We start from the raw sequence: 17,017 nt of genomic DNA on the forward strand, positions 1-17,017 counted from the left end.
TCTCTCTCTTCTCTTTTCCTTTTTGGACTCTTGTAGTCACTTATAAAACAGTGGATTAATTTTTTTTAAATCACTCAGATCAAGGCAGAAAATAATGCTCTATCTAATTTAGGAGGATGTAGTGGTTTTGAAAATAGCATTTGTAGGTTTCATAGTAATTCTTAATTTCCAGATGGAGATGAAAAAAATATGCTTAAGGCCAGAAAAAATATAATAAATTTTTGTGTATATGTCATCATATCCTAGATATTACTATATGGTAGTATTCATCATTACTTTTCCCCCTGCTCATAATTAGAGAGGGGGTTGTCCAAGGTATTTATGAAGTAAAAATGTGCAAGTATTGACTTGCCAGTGGTTTCTATAATATTTTCTGAGCAGCATAACTACAACAGTTGCACATAACTAAAACAAAACATTCAGAGTACTGGGTCACAATAGAATCTACTGAAGTGTACTCTGGAAAAACAAGAATTTCTACTTTTCCCTTCTGCTACTTCCAACAATGATTTGGGTGCTGGTCGATGATGCTACAAAATCTAATTATCAGTGTGTGGAGACTGAACTTGTAAGCTAGGATGCACAACAGAATTTAGGGATTTCGTGAGTGTAGATTCTTGTAAGGACAACAACATGGTGAAATGTTCTTATTTAATTAATCTCTAGGCTTCTTTATGGATTGGGAGTCCTTAACTCAGACTCTCTTGATGAAAGAGAAGGATGAGCAGTCTCTTAGGGCAGACATCTTTATTGGTGACATACAGAATGGGAATGGGGGCACCCTCAGCAATTCTGTGGATGATAACAAGCTGGTTGTGCAGTGGACACTGGAGGGAAGGATCCCATCCAGACAACTCTGGCAGGTTGAGCAGTGGCCAATGCAAACCTCATAAAGTCCATAAAGCCAAGCACAAAATCTAGCTCCTGGTTTGGGTGCAATGACCAGTCTCAGTGCTGGCTAGATGAAAGACTATAAACAGCCCTGCTCTGCAGGTATGGACTTGAGGATACTGGTGAATGAAAAACTAGAGACAAACCAGCAATGTGGGCTTGCAGCCCAGAAAGCCATTTGTGTCCTGGGCTGCACCAGAAGGAGTGTGGCCAGCAGGGCAGGGGAGGTTATTCTACCCCTCTGCTGGAGTGCTGCATCCAGCTGTGGGGGTCTCCAGAAAAACAACAACACAGACCTGTTAGAACAAGTCCATGGAAGGGCCACAAAATCCATCAGGGGGCTGGAGCCCTTCTGCTATGAAGAACCTCAGAGAGTTGGGGTTGTTTAATGGGGAGAAGGCTCCAGAGAGACCTTAGTGCAACATGCAGTACTTATAGAGGGCTTGTGAGAGAAATGGAGAAAGGGCTTCTAACAATGGTAGGAGACAAGGAGAGAGAGTTTTAAACTGTTTAAAGGGTAGATTTATATTAGATAATAATATATACTGGAAGAGAGGTGGTTTGGATTAGATTTTAGGAAGAAATTCTTTACTGTGAGGGTGGTGAGGCACTGGAATAGGTTGCCCAGAGAAACTGTGGCTGCCCCATCCCTGGCACCATTGGATGGGGCTTGAAGCAACCTGGTTTGGTAGAAGGTGTCCCTCCCAAGGCAGGTGAGTGGAACTCTTTGATCTTTAAACTTTCCTTCTTACCCAACTCATTCTACAATTCCATGAATTTTGATATACATGTTAAAGCCACATGAAGAGAGATGAGACTCCAGTTATACAAGAAAATTATGAAAGAGTAGTAGGTAATTTCACAACCATACCCAACTGCCTTTTATGACTACAGTTCAAGGTATTGACTGACCTTAAATCTCTAAAAGCTTAACTTTAGACATCAAATGTCATAAAACAAGTAAAAGTTAGTCTTAATGTCCCCCCAAATCTATGTGCATAAAAAACCTTCAAGTCTCTGCAAATCACAAGTTGGATTTACTTAAGGAAACACCACTGCCTGACATTCAGTAACAAAAAGTGCAGAGTATCATCCTTATTTTGATTTTGCATTTGGCCTTCAGCTGCTACTAATAGTACATCAGACTAGATTTAATCTTTGCAAAGTACAGTGGTCAGACTGAATAAACTAAAAAATGATAAAACATCAGAACCTGGCCATCAAGATAGGCTCTTATCTTTGTAGAGGTAAATTAGATGCAAAGGAAATCCAACAGGGATTAGGAACACACAGCAGTTTATAAATTAGTGTTTTAAAATCCAGTAACATGTTCTCAAAAAGAAGCCACCTAAAAAGAACATCTGCAGCTGAGTAGTAAATCCAAGAGGAAAACAAAATATTTCATTTTCAGTCAGTTTCTATGTCAGAAAAAACCACAACTAAAGCAAATTTTGTGCTTGATTATGCTTATGAAGCAGAGAAATTATTTATACATCAGGGTACTTACCTGTGGTATGTATGTTTCAGTTAAAATATTTAGATTTGAAAACATGATTGCAAGATTTGCCAGAAGAGTAAACCTTACAAGTCTTGTATTATACATGTATAAAACCCCTGTAACCTGATTTACTCCACGTTGTTATTTTCCGTCAAGCCTAATGTTCTAATTTTCCCAACAATCCAAATATTCAATGAAACTTCCTCATACATGGGAGTACAAGTTGGTTACCTGATTCTCCTTTGCTATATGGAAAACATTAGCATTAAAAAAATCAGTGCTTACGTATTGTAGCTGTTAGATCATAAGGATACAGCTCTGGTGGTGAAAATTTCTACCATATGTAGTGACTAAGCATATGTAAGTGACTATGTTGTGACTATAAATTATTATTATTATCTCTTTTAGTAGAATCCTGAAGCCACAAGAATTTGTATTGATGAAGATGATTATGAACTATTTTTTCTTCTCAGTGGAGGTGCTTTGTGTGCAGAAAAGGCAGTGTTTTTATTTTTAATAACAACTGTTAAAAATTGCTCTGTTATTTAGTTTTATTAACCTTACCAGGAATTGGCCTTTGCCAGGTGTCAACATAGTCTGGAGGTCTTTTGACATCCATGTCAATTGGTCTGGGAGTAGCCTCAGGTGTATAAAAGCCATCTGTAAAAAAAAAAAATGAAATAAGTATCTACAGTGTGGCACCAAGTCATGGTATATTTGTATATTGAATATGTTCAAACTCCAGGTGATATCATGTGCAAAACCAACAAGTGTCTCATCCATGTTTTTACTGATAACTTGGTCATATCCATTATCTTCTTATTCGGGTAAGTGGAAAATGATCTGGTTCTACAAAGTCTGCAGTTTAAGTTCAAACATTCCTCAAGTAAAGTATATTTGGAAAGAGAAAATTAATAAGATGAAGAGGTAACAGATGAGTTAAACCAAGATTATTTGTGGAAAAATGAGTTGAGAGAACATTCTAGTTTTTCAGTGTAAAGAGTAAAATGTCCATTGATTTTTGCAAAGGACAAAATTCTCCTTCTCCCCATTATAGGATCTCTGGTCATCCTCCATATTAAATGGTTAGAGCAATTCTGGACCGAATTATTCACCATGTTTGGAGTACAGGAGACAAAGTATACAGTATCTCCAGTCTGCATATAAGAGAAAATCCTACTTAAAAGTTATATAAACACATTTTTAAAAAAGTAAGTGGCATTAAAAGATCAACACAACTCCTGGTGCAGAACGACTGTTTGACATGCTGGTATTTATAGGACAGCCAGAATGTTAAACTAATATCCTGTCTCTACATAAAGTAAGTATATTTACTTTATCCAGTAAAGCAAGAAGATGCATTGCAGCTTCATCATGTTTGTGGGAAAACCCCCCTGCACCCTTGCTCAGGATGTTAGGCAAAAATCCCTAAAATTTATTATATTTAAAAAAAAATCTCAATATTATTATAATTATCAAATTCCAACCCTGTTCCAACACGACCTAATCACTTCAGCTAAAGATTTCATAGATTTATAATCTGGATCTAAATTTGATTTGATATTTCACTAGTATTTTAATGGAATGAAGCAGGTAATTTTTCAATTACTTTACTATTTGACCATTTTTTGTTGCATGTTCATTATAAATCCACAGTCCATACATGATAAATAATTTACTGAAGATTAAAGTAAGCTGGGAGTAAGACTTGCAGGAAGCTGGGAAATGGACACAGGTGACCTGGTCCCTGTGTATAAAATATCTGAACACATCATACCTATGGTTTTATATAACTGCAATTTGTCTTCAGATAATTAAAAAGATTAATTAGATCTTCAGCTATACAAAGCACCAGAGCGATAATCAATGTTTCATGCGAATGACGTTCAAGGAAGAAAAGGCATGAGAAGACCAGCACCAGCCTTAAAAAAAATAAAAATAATCTTGTACATCATGAGGTATAGTTAGAGCAAGTTTAGTTTCTCAGCTCACTTTTAAGTGAACATATCAACAAAATGTGGTTGCACATTGACTAATTCACGTTAAATCACTCAAGTGTGTATAACAAGCCTAAATTATTTGTGCATGCTACAGTCTCTACAGAAAACCAATCTCTATTCTGCTTCTTAGAATCAAATTTAGATTAATAATATTTTCTGAGTTATGTCAGCTGAGAATGAACAAAATATTGCACATGTTCTAGCTGGAAGAAGTAATTTTGTTTTCTTTTCAGAAACATGCACTACTGTTCAGACATCGGTAAAGTAGTAATGAAAAATAAGTCAAAGTTTCAAACCACAATACCTTCATGTTGACAAAATCTCCTATTTTGAGTACTTCAAGTTACATGAAAGTTTATATTTTCACACAAGGTACCTGCACAACCAAAGTTTGCTGAATTTGTCATAGCATTTGCCTTACTCTACCTAATGTAACTTGCTTATTAAAAGCACTTACCATGTTCATCCAAACTTTTAGCTAGAATTTAGAATAGACCTATTACTTGCATATGTCTTTGAGTCTTCTTTTAATTTTATATTTTTTCCTGGAAAGACTCATGGGGTCTGGAACATGTTAAACCAACCTCTCCTGGTTCTGATGTCTTTAATTGTAGGAATACTATTAGGAGGGTGGATCATTTAAAGGGAAATATTGAAAAAAGTCCTCTTGATAAAATAAACTGAAATACCTTTATACTTGAGTTCCTCTGGAACTTGGCTATACACACACAGTTTAAAAAATAAAAAGAAAACAGAACAAAAAGTTAATGGTCATTTTAATGAAAACCATGTATGCCTCCATTTCACAAGGGAAATAAAAATGTTGTTCAAAGTTTGTTTGCTGACATTTGTCAGAAAGCTCAGTAGATCAGGAGCAGTATTTACATGGTTAGGATTAAATTAAAAAACAACCCAGTAAGGTAAATTACATACACCAACATGAAAAGCCATCTGAATAAAATGGCATTCTAGAGAAAATGGCTAAAACATGACAAAAACCTAAAAGAAATGCTAGCCATGAGGAAGCAATCCCTGCCCCCTTTCCACAGTGCAGTTTACCACCTGGCACTAGAGCTGGCCCCGAGGCTGAGAAGCCTGCCAGGAAACCAGCCACAACCCCATGTGCTGGTGCTGGAAAAAACAAATTCCACTGCTTATCACCTGCAGCTGCCAACCCTCCCTGCATGGGGTGAAACATCTTTGCACTGAGGCTAACAAGCCCAGCCAGGAGCAAGAAATGGAGCACAATCAACAGCAGTGCCAGTCCAGCAAGGAATGAAAAGATCCAAACTGGTGTCCAAATAACAGAATATCCTAGAATAAGTGATGTAATGTCTAAAGGTAAGTCTGAAAACATATTGTTACACATATAGAGGATATATATATATATAGAGGATATATATATTCCTAACAGCCCACTTAAAAATTCTGATCATCTTAGGTCAAAAGTTCAGGATTTTGATAAACCAACCACAGAAAAGAGTGAAAAAGGAACCTTTTCTGTCTTTGCTCAGCTGGTAGGATTTGGGGTTCCAGGTTATAGAGTTCTTTCCCTAGTGATTTTTGCAGACATAGGAATTCTTTTGCAATAGATAATTAACTGCACATTGCTTGGGAGAGATAGAGAAGATTTCTTGAATTGGTTACCTGAATTCCTTTTTGTGCAAGTTTATTTTTGTGGGCACAGTCAGCCCTGTGTCTCAGACACTGGCTCAATGCTGTGATGTACTTGCCTTACAGAAGATTTGGGATTTCACTTACTGATCATCAAGAAAAGCACAGAACTGAAAAGTTGTGACAAGCTGCAGTCCCCTCTCAAGATGACATAAATGTATGAATTCATTGGTGATTTCTCTTACACTTCTCAGAAGAAAGTTGCAGACTCACAGAAATGTGTCAATGAGCTGTTGTGGCAGTGGGGTTGCAGGTACAAAGAAGTGGGCAGGAGATAACAAAGGCCTTTGATATTTTGGATACTTTGACTTAAAGGGCTTACTTGGCAGCACACAAAATTTACCTAAAAGACATCTACAGCATGATTCTTTAACTTAGAGAAAAAAAATATACTTATTTAACTTGGCAGTGGAAACCACTACTGGAAGTATCATTTTTCAGAAGAATTCTAAAAGAAGGTACTTATTTACCAGTGAGTACACATAGCATGCCCAGTAATTAGTAGTTTTGTGGTGACTTCTGACACAATCTACCACAATGAAACTCTAGTTCTTCCTGGCAACAAGCACTACTACAAAGCCATGGAAATAATAACAAATGATGGGCACACCAAGAGGGCCACTTACAATATGATTGCTTAAAACAGTACCTTAGCAACTTAAACCAGCATTAACACAAAACTCCACGTAGGTTTTACTACTATTGTGCTTATACTACTGATTTACTAAGCATGTATTAATTTTTTGCAGGTGTTTTTAATAACCTACCAAATACTTCTGCTGAGGTTATGACCAGAGGGGAGAAAGCTCAATATGCTGTGTAATGTAATTGTGTGTTAGTGCATAATTTAATAATATGATAACTCCTGGAGACCTTGGGCATTCTCCTATTCCAGTAATCAAACATAAGAAAGCTCACTTGTATAAGGTGATTTCCAGTGCAAGTTAGCAACAAAACCTTTTGAGCCACAACTACTGAAATCAGGCAATTAATGCTTTAACTGGCTCTGATGTCTGGAATTTGATGGCCTTATTTAATTTACCAGAAGGACTATGAAAGGTCAAAGAACTTGTACCTCTAGTGAAGGCATTCACTCCATATGTAATACAGAAATGTATGCCATACTCTAAATAGGTTAAATTTATTTCAATTTAAATATACAACCATCTCTGCTGAATTTTTAGAATGTTAGAAATGTTATCATTTCTAACAACATGGTGGGCTTGTGAAAATGTACAGGAATGAGTTGCTCAAGGCATTCTATGATCAGCAACAGGTATTAACTTGCCAAATATAGCAGAAAGAAACATTACACAGGCAAAAATTTTTAGAATAGATGGAATATCCCTCAGGCTATCCTAATCTAGCTAGCACAGAAATAGTAACAGGAGCCAGCAATAATATGGGACAATAGAACTTTTAGTGGGTGGTCAGCTAAACGTTTGCCTTGAATATATACATTATTTATTTATTTATATTATTTATTATTTTAAACTTGTACTGTTGGTACAAGATTTAATTTAATTTTTAATTAATCAATGGCTGTATAAAAATAATCTCCAATGCTATTTGTATTGATGTAATAAATCAATGCTCTAGGAAAGAAAAAAAATGGATTCATTATGAATTATCACTGAAAATATTATGTTGATTGGATGGAAAAATCAAGACCAACTGAAAAAGCATAAATTATTTTTCCCCCAAGAAGACATGTACTTTTAATAAATCTTTGGGGTTAGGGACATTTGTTATCTGTTGGTTAAGGATATGTAAATTGAAGCTCTCACTGTTGTCTGCCATCCACCAACATGGAATTTTGTGATGCTGAAGTATCCAAGCCTGAATACTGCACAGTCCAAACACTGCATGGTCTGATGTGAACACACCACGGGCACAGGCAGTAACTAGAGAGATCCTTGGCTTTAAGGCTTCCCTACCAAGTCTCCTGACTTGGGCTCAAACAAACGGGTGATCTTTTTCAATGGAGCATTTTCCAGAACTTATTGTGGATGTGACATCTAGAAAGCATTAGTAAAGAGTAGCCACACAGTAATAAACCCGTAAATTTACACAGACTGAGTGCCAATATAATTTCATAATCACCCTCAGGAATTGTATGACAAGATCAGTAAAAGCAATTACACATTCCACTCTGAGGAATGAAATTCTAGAATAAAACACAGTGAGATATTTTGCAGGGCTCAAGATGACTTGGGCAAGCCACATTCCAGTCTTTTATTGATAAATTAAAAAAAAACCACCCCAAACCCAGAACTCTACCTGTTGTTGGCATAATCCACTTTGGCAGTCCAGGTGCTCTTGTTCTGAGTGGCGGTAGTGTGGTTCTACTAAAAGCTGTAAGAGAGTTTAAAAAGAAGAAAAGGAAAAAGAAGAAAAAAAAGAAAGAAGTTCCATGAGAAGAGTACCCAACAGACTTCTATGTGATGCCAAGAATTCCACACTAGAGAAGAAATAAAACCTGCTGTGATGACACACATATTTTTGGTTTCATTTTTTTTTTTTTTCTGATTTGGAAAGGGTTTACCACTAGACTTATTAATTGATTGAAAATTATCCCCTTTTTTCCCTCCCAGCAATACTTAAAATTCTCCTAAGAATAGATAAAATTAATTAACTATTTAATCTCCTCCCCATCCCAGACTGAATAAACAATTATTACCAGGTCTGGTCTGTGCTTTATCCGTAGGCTGCGGTCTTGCAGAAGTGAGATGAGTTTTATGAGGTGCTAAAAGAAATAAGGTCCTGTTTCAATGCTGTGTGTAACAGAACAGGGACAGTGCAGTGCAATTTGCCAGACAAAAAGGTCCATGCACCAATGTGATACAGCAAAATGGACACATGAGAGTTCTATGAGATCTAATCCAAAATGCATGTGGAAAATGCTAGTTTCTTTAGTGGCCAGATGGCTCCATCATGCAGTCTGACCAGTTACATTCATATGTAGGTTTAGGAAAAAGATGTAAAATATTTACAGCCAGTTACCCAACTGTATATGGATACAGAGTTAGCTCTGCAAGGTATCCATGGCCTTAAGACATTTAATTAGGTTCTGTAAAAAACAAACAAACAAAAAACCTCAAAATAAAACACCGAACTGAAACCCCCCAAACCAAAGACTTAGATAAAACTATGAGACATTAAAATATTGCTGAGAAAACAACTGGGAGCATTCAATGCAGACACTGTGCAGGGCAGCTGAAGAACAGCGTCATCAGCAAGGCTGAAATCAGAAGCCCTCAACCTTTTTTTATTGTTGCCTTTCACTTGCAAAATAATTTTGACACCCTATGTTATGGGATCTGTGGAAGCTGAAAGCATAAGCAATAGTCACTGTTACCATGTGCCCAATTAGCAACGTCGGTAAATCAGGTTTTTCAAGTAGAGCTGGCTATTTGATAGTCAAGACAAATAAATGTTCGACCCATAACATTTAATCCAGCCTCTCCAAAGCATCGGAGAAAATACAGGCCAGAACATATTACTCATTTTTAACATTTAGACTGGGGATGTTTTACAGATTTAGATTTTGTAAAAAAAAGTTGAAACTCGGCATCAATGTTTGCAACACTATATACATGAGCATCCAATACACAGCTCTAATACTGTTTAAAAACTTCACATAATCTTCAAGATTTGAGGCAATACTGTGCAAATCCCATTTTCAGAGCAATAAACTAAAATATTTGATAAGGGGAAAAATAAATTTTCATATTGCATATTTGAAACAGTTTTAAAGGTAATAATGAACAGACTATTAAATATTAAACTGTACTGATTTTACTTAAGATCTACAGACTCTCAACACCACAACTTAAGAAAGTCTTAAAAAAATTACCTGTATCAAACCAAGGAATTTCAGTTGCTTGACCAATTTTGGGCCTGGGTGAAATGTGGTATGTTTCATTGGGAACTGAAAATGGACATATTACTGCTTAGCAAATGCAAATTATTTCCTTTTAAACATAAGACATCACAGATGGAAAGGAAATTCAAACTGTCTGTGCAAATCATAAACAAAAGAGTCAGTGCTAGAAATCTAGCTGAAAATCATGCTTTTATAAATGTAAAAGACTTTTCAAGTCTGGTAAGATATGTATCATTAGTAAGTCAGACAAAACCAGAAAAGATGATAAGGCAATGCCTTTATATGTGACTCCTCAGCCTTGTACATGTAGTACTTATTTCTACAAAGAATCACATAAATAAGAAAAATGACTGGAAAATTAAAACCAGCAACATTTTTTACATGCACTGGACTGTAACTAACAAATGAACATGACAAAGATATATGAAAGTTTTTCTTTTGATTAAACTGTAGGTTTAGCCATATAGCAAAAGCAGAGAAAGTAAAGATTGATGAAAAATAAACTGATGCAATATTCTCATTACCCAAAGTTATTTTGGACCCATCAACAACATGAACTGTTACAAGGTTAATTGATCCCAGGTGTGTTGCCCTTGGAGCTATAAAAAATAAACCATTGTTCTGTGAGAAGGCAAATTAAAGAAGTTGGATTTCATGAAGGATCTCTCTCTCCATTGTTTCCTAAAATCCTATCTGCACATCTGCTAGGGCAATTTGAACAGACATGAGACAGGCACATTCTGATTAGTCTGGATGTATTTTCATGCTGACAACCAGACAGTGCAAGCATTCTGCTGGGCCCCCACTAACTTCAGAACACTTGTCCTAAACCTGGAGTTCTGACAGTCTTTGGTCTTTCTCATACTTGTTGATTAATTAACATTTCTCAAAAGAAAATTCTAGAAGCTATGAGTAATGTATTTATTTTTCAGACCTCACTCAAATTTGAATGAATTAATTAAAAGGTCTCTAAGTTACCGGATGAAAAGGACAGACTAGCAGGCAGAGGCACACACTACATGACTTTTGTCTTTCAATAAATAAGAAAATAAGGTAAAATAAATAAGAAATAAGGTAAGAATATGGAAGCTGGAAAATAACCTCCTTACTGGCATAAGGAGAGCTGCTGAAAGGTGCCATTTATATTTCACAGTAAAATATACTGTGAAATATGTATATTCACAAAAAAAGTTTGTTTACAGTTTTTCCTACCAGTAGCTTGTTTTGCATATGCACCTTTATAATGATTTAGACTTAATATATAAATTTCATATTTTTTTAAAAGGCAAAAAATAAGCCTCTAAATTCTGTTCTCTGAAATTCTTTCCCTAAAACTAAATTTGTAGTGGTACCAAAAGATGGCACATGTTAACTATGACATGATTGCAAATAGCTCTTATTCAACTGAGACTAAAAATCTAACTTTGTTATTGAACAGCCTGTCAAAACAAGGCATTTAGAAAAGAAATCTTTTTCCTGGACTGTTCAGTTTGATGTACACAGTAATATATATGTACATATGGTGTATGTATAGATAGAATACAGTTCTTGAATGAATAGTGGAATCTCTTTCACCATAAAAAATGGGCAAGGAGAAAGAAGTGGGGAGGAAATTACTAAACTACCGATTAAGCTATTTGTCTGAGAATAAAATTTTATCAATTCAGAGGTTAGATCAGAGAGAAGGAAAGTTCAGGAGCTGCTCTTATAGACATGTAGTCTCTCCTCACCTAACTGTATTTTTCTGCTGTTCCTTTCCTCCTTAGCAATTTCTACTGAAATAGATCACCTTGTGCTAAAGCTCAGATATCATCACCCTTCACTATAGATGTGCATCTCTGAATGTACCATGGTTACTGCAAAAATCACTGGTATTGAAGGCACTTCTACTCTTAGCATGTCAAATATCTTGGACTGAAACTCTGTATACCGATTTTCAAAAGTACTTGAGAAATTGAATCACATGTTTTTAGAAAAACAAAATTCCCCAAAACAAAAGAATTTTTTTGAATGTAAGCACAGAAATATATTTTTATTAAAATTAATTAAATTTCTCACATTTTTTGATGGCTACTAAGCCCATTCAACTTCTTTCCATGGAAATTGATCCAATTCTTGGGCATTCACTTTGATATAATTTATGAACAAGTTCTCAGCTGAACAACGACACAAAATTCTGTCTACTTATTATGCATACCTCATGACCACAAATCTCAGTGACAGCAGAAATATAACTAAGGCAGTGCCACAGTAACACTTCTAAAGTTACAAACTGTAAATTACCAGGTTTAGTTTGTGGTACTTCTGGCCCAACAGATGTTTTGGATTTGGAAGGAATGAGCAGTGTTTCTTTTGGAGCTGAAAGAAAAGGAAAAAGATTATTATTGTAGTCTTCAGGAGTCATGATCCAATGCCATACTTAGCCCACAGAAAATGCATGCCTCAAATGCCTGAAAAAAAGACAATAACAATTCCATGGCTTTCTGGAACCTGAAACAAAACCACTAGCCAAAACACAGAAAAGTCCCAGCAGCGTGCTGTAGGATAAGTTGAGTTAGGGGCTAAAATTCTTGCTCTAAAAGAAAAATGAGGCCACTGACTTCTGGTTGGAGATCTGACAAATACAGACTTCTGATCAGACATAAGTTGTATGCTATTTTTGCTTTACTTGACAAATAGAAATGAGAATCGTCTGTATCCTAAGACACATGCACGTGGCAGCAGAATGACGGATAGTGGAATGGTGTTATATAAATACCGCATTGGAGCATGTTCTCTAGAAATTTCTCCACTGAAAAATTAGAAATACCTGCATCTTAATGTTAAGGAAACTTATTTACCCATCGTTGCCCTTGACCGACCAGTGGTGGTAGAAGATTTTGTAAAAATTGGTTGCGGAGTTGTCGGATATATTGCTGTTAAGGAGAAAATGTGAAAAATCTTAGAATATTTATTTGTAATCCAAACAAAGCAGCATTTGCTAAAATCTGTAAAATGTCCCAAACTAAGGAGTAGCAGAATATTTTGAAAACCAGCTGCTGACAGACATAATTATCTCTCTATTAACTTCTGCTATATATTTATATCAAAAATGGGAAAGCACACAGCCCTCCAGAACTATTTTTAAAGCTATTTTCATTTCAGTACAGCAGACAATGTCTGTAGCTAACTGCACAAGCACATTGTAAAGGAGTTCTGCTGCATTTCAAGAAAAGATTAACAAAAAATATTCACAGAGTACCCAAGATTACCAGTAATCACAGAGAACTCAGTCTGCCTAGGCACTGAAATTTGTCAATACCCACACTACTACATTCCAGTCATCATTTGCTATATGTAATAGACAGAGGAATACCATGATATATATTATACATATATTGCTATTATTTGTAGTGCAGTTTTGGCTTATTTTGGATTGATCATCTGAAGTGTAATGCATTTGCTTCACCACAAAACTGGCTAGGGATAATCCCATTAAGAAGCACAAAACCTGATATTGGGGAAAGAATGATTGAACACCAAATTAAAATAATGCCTCCATTACCAGGTCTGGTGTATGGCACTCTTGGTCTTTCAGTTGTTTTTCGTTTGGTATGAATGAATGGTTTTTCAGTTGGAGCTGGAATAAAAACAGAAAGCACCCAAAACAATAATGAAAAAAAACACTGCTTTTCACAGCACACGGGGAACATAACTATGATCTGATCTAGAATAAGGCAAATTATGTAAGAATAAACTGAAAGCTGGAATTCCTGCAAAGAAAGGAAAACAAGTTAAATGGCCACTTATGCCAAAAGACTTCTAAAAAATATATACAAATTTGTAGCTTTGCATCAAGCAGTCTGGAATATACATCATCATATGGTAATAGGACAAAAATAGACAGTGGTAACCTGTGTCTTCCTCATCTGCCACATATGAATAGATGAGGGCAGGATTTCTTTTTTACTGGAACATTTGTGTCAAACTGATTTTTAACTTAAATTATTTTGTTCTTATGTTGGAATGATTTAATATTATCTTCACACTATACAGATAAAAAAATTGTGTAACTAAAATTAGGAATCATTTACTGGAAAAGGTTATCTTAGCACTTTTTAGTCTGTGGTCTACATCAATGTGAGAGGTCCAAAATTATCTGCCTTAGCCTGTGCAGTTTTCATCCCTCTTGCTCTGAAGAATCATTTTCTGCATCTGACTCTTGCTCAGGTAGCTCAGGTGTTTACAACAGAGCACCTACTTCATAAATGCCTATCTGTTCATTGATGAACAGATACTGAAAGAATACTAACCTAAGTATCTCTGCATACAGGGAATATAAATTGAAATAGAAACATGTTTAAAAGCAATTTTAATTTCCTCTTCCTCAAAAAGAAAAGAAACATAGTTTGAAGATTATAAAATGCCTATTAACATTTCATTCTCAGAAAATCACAGTCAAGGTCTGTCTCTGAAGCTGGGGACAGAAAACTGGTTGAACAACGATTGCTCAAGCAATGCTCCTGCTCCCAGATAGTGCTGGTTCAGTGACCCTTACTTGGTCCACAAGTGACAATTTAACAAGATGAACACTCAGCTAAGGTTTCATGTATTTAAGCAAGTCTTCCCAACATGGATAACTGAAGAAAGCAGAGAGGATGGTTTCAAGTAGTAGAGTGGGATTTAGATGGTCTGCTCTGGAGCTATTTAGATAGCTGCTCTGGAGACTGTGTCATTGTTGATATATTAAAATTTTTCTCTAAAATTAAACCATGAGGGGTGAAGAAGAAGAGTATTTTAGAATGAAAACAACCATAATTCACATGAAGAACAGGGCATTAACTCAGCTGGTTAGAGCATGGTGATAATGCAAGGGTTGTGATGAGCCAGTTTACTTCAGAGTTGGACTTGATGATCCTTGTGGGTCCCTTCCAGCCCAGAATATACTATGACTCTATTTAAAGAGCAGATAGTGATGCTTCACAAAGTTCCCTTTTACTAGAAAATAGATAACATCTGGAGGAATTGCATCATCCTGACTGGAAAGGCTAGAAGAGGAGGAAAAGGACCTTTGAAAGTAAATGAGCTCATGCATCATTACCCTTATCAAGACCAAAGATCAAGTAAGTATCTACAAGAAGAGCAAAATTTCATTATTAGCTTTTAATAAAATATAATAAGCTCTCTCTAAGACGATATTCTCTAAAAAAGGTGTAAAATAGAATAATTATTTATGAAATAACAGTTACCAAATATTGCCCTTGTTCTTTCAGGAATATGAGGAATCATAGTTGTATCTTGTTCATCAAAGGTTGGAAGAATCTCTGTTGGAAAAAATGTCAATAAATTATCTGAATAACGAAAGGAATCTCCCTTTCCTCTTTTTCTCAAAAATCCTTTCAGCACTATACTCTATACAACAGGAAAGGGATGTCATAGCATTTACCCTCAGAAATTTATGGTTAGGAAACAGCAGCAACAAACCCTCAGTGAAATCACTGATTATATTACATAGATCAGTTGGATTTATGATGGGGAGTCACCTAAGCAAAATAGAATTGAAGGGAATCCTCACTCTAATCTGGGTAAAAATGCATGTATAAAGAAAAAGCATTGCAACAGTGTTAGGAAGTTTCTCTCATAAAAGCTTCAAAAACACGGTGCACACTATTAAAGTGTGTTGCTCAGATAGAAGCTGCAAATAACTTTTTATCCTTGATTAAAACATATAGGCTGATACTATTTCTTCTGTTAATATCGACATAAAATACAAAAACTCTTGAACTGTTGAAGTTTCTGTCATATTTAATTGCAAAGATTTCTTAACCTAGAATAGTAACCAGGCGACAGCTGATGCACTGATGATTATTCCCCCCATTGCCACCCCAAAAGCAATTGTTCAATTATCCACTGAAGCTTCAAAAAGACCAGATAATTTACCAGGCCTCCTGTATGGAGCATCCGGGATGGGAGTTGTTCTAGGTTTAAAAGGAATATGATGTGGTTCTTTAACAGCTGAAAGAAAAGAACTATTTTAAGGGTTTATACTTTGACAAAATTAGGTTTGTTGCACAGGCACTGCATGTCTCATGCTTGCAAAGAAAAACAATCCTTGCATGACAGCCTGAAAAACTGAGTGTCAGATACACATCAAGAACAGGTCAGATACATGTCAGGAATTCAAGAGAAAACAAAATCCTGAATGAAAACATGAACGGAAAATTAATCAGGTAAGCAAAATCTGGAGTCAAGCAACAAAGCCAGAAAGAGCACAGACAGCTACAGGGAAGGTAGTTCTGTATTTCAGAACCCATAACTGCAATACCCATGGTGTGCTTGTCTCCTACAAGGAGGAATTCAAAGGAATTCTATCATGTGTGACAGAAAAAGAAATTTTATGCGAAGACAAAAAACCAGCTAGGAATCTTTCAGTACCTGCAACAGAGTAGAATGTAGTTCAATTAGTAGAAAAGAGAACAACTCAAAACCACAAACACATTATGTGAAAAACAGACTAGTGATATATAAACATTGGCCCAAGGAGTACTGAAAAAATAATAATGACCAGCTCAAGGTAACAAATTCACCTGCTGCCGTCTTTTTTTGTTCAACTGTAAATGTACTGCCAAAACTCCATGAAAACAACAAGATGCACAGAGTTAGTGGTGAGTATAAGTTAGTGGTAAAAATACTCCCTTTGGCATGACTGGCTTGTTTTCAATTTGGACCACATTCTTTTTTTTTTTTTGCTTTTCTTTGTAAAATTAGTGAATATACACTCACTCAAAATAATGTTCAAGAGATACTCTCAGAACTGTTAGAAGTTACAGAGGTTTGGTCATTCATTAGTATGTAAATCCCTATTAAGTTTATTTTTGAGGGTGACATTCCATTACCAGGTCACACAAACCTATGAGTGTTTCAGTTAGAGATATTTGGAGTCATACATTAAGGCCCTCAAATAGGTTTTTCTCCAAGCACCTTTTGACAGGCACAAAAGAGATGCAACTTCTTCCAACTTCTCATGGTGTTTCTGCGTTGTCTACCCTGCTGTACAGATTATTCAGCTGTGATAGATGTCTTGTGGCT

At 35.8% G+C, this 17,017-nt stretch overlaps 1 protein-coding gene across 24 annotated transcripts in view; it reads right to left on the reverse strand.

Moving 5' to 3' along the window:
- The window catches only part of ABI3BP (ABI family member 3 binding protein), a 135,635-nt gene that overhangs the window by 26,811 nt on the left and 91,807 nt on the right, over positions 1 to 17,017 (reverse strand). For 19 of the 24 annotated variants that reach the window (XM_058800302.1, XM_058800301.1, XM_058800287.1 and 16 more), the window contains 10 exons: positions 15,869 to 15,943; positions 15,178 to 15,252; positions 13,494 to 13,568; positions 12,790 to 12,864; positions 12,233 to 12,307; positions 10,474 to 10,548; positions 9,920 to 9,994; positions 8,744 to 8,809; positions 8,344 to 8,418; positions 2,954 to 3,049 (listed from right to left, as the gene is read on the reverse strand). In XM_058800302.1, coding sequence (XP_058656285.1) covers positions 2,954 to 3,049; positions 8,344 to 8,418; positions 8,744 to 8,809; positions 9,920 to 9,994; positions 10,474 to 10,548; positions 12,233 to 12,307; positions 12,790 to 12,864; positions 13,494 to 13,568; positions 15,178 to 15,252; positions 15,869 to 15,943 — 762 coding nt within the window. The remainder of the gene's footprint in view (positions 1 to 2,953; positions 3,050 to 8,343; positions 8,419 to 8,743; positions 8,810 to 9,919; positions 9,995 to 10,473; positions 10,549 to 12,232; positions 12,308 to 12,789; positions 12,865 to 13,493; positions 13,569 to 15,177; positions 15,253 to 15,868; positions 15,944 to 17,017) is intronic. The other 5 variants (XM_058800289.1, XM_058800286.1, XM_058800298.1 and 2 more) reach the window with 3 other exon arrangements.

Source organism: Ammospiza caudacuta, chromosome 2, assembly GCF_027887145.1.
Source record: "Ammospiza caudacuta isolate bAmmCau1 chromosome 2, bAmmCau1.pri, whole genome shotgun sequence".
Classification (NCBI taxonomy): domain Eukaryota; kingdom Metazoa; phylum Chordata; class Aves; order Passeriformes; family Passerellidae; genus Ammospiza; species Ammospiza caudacuta.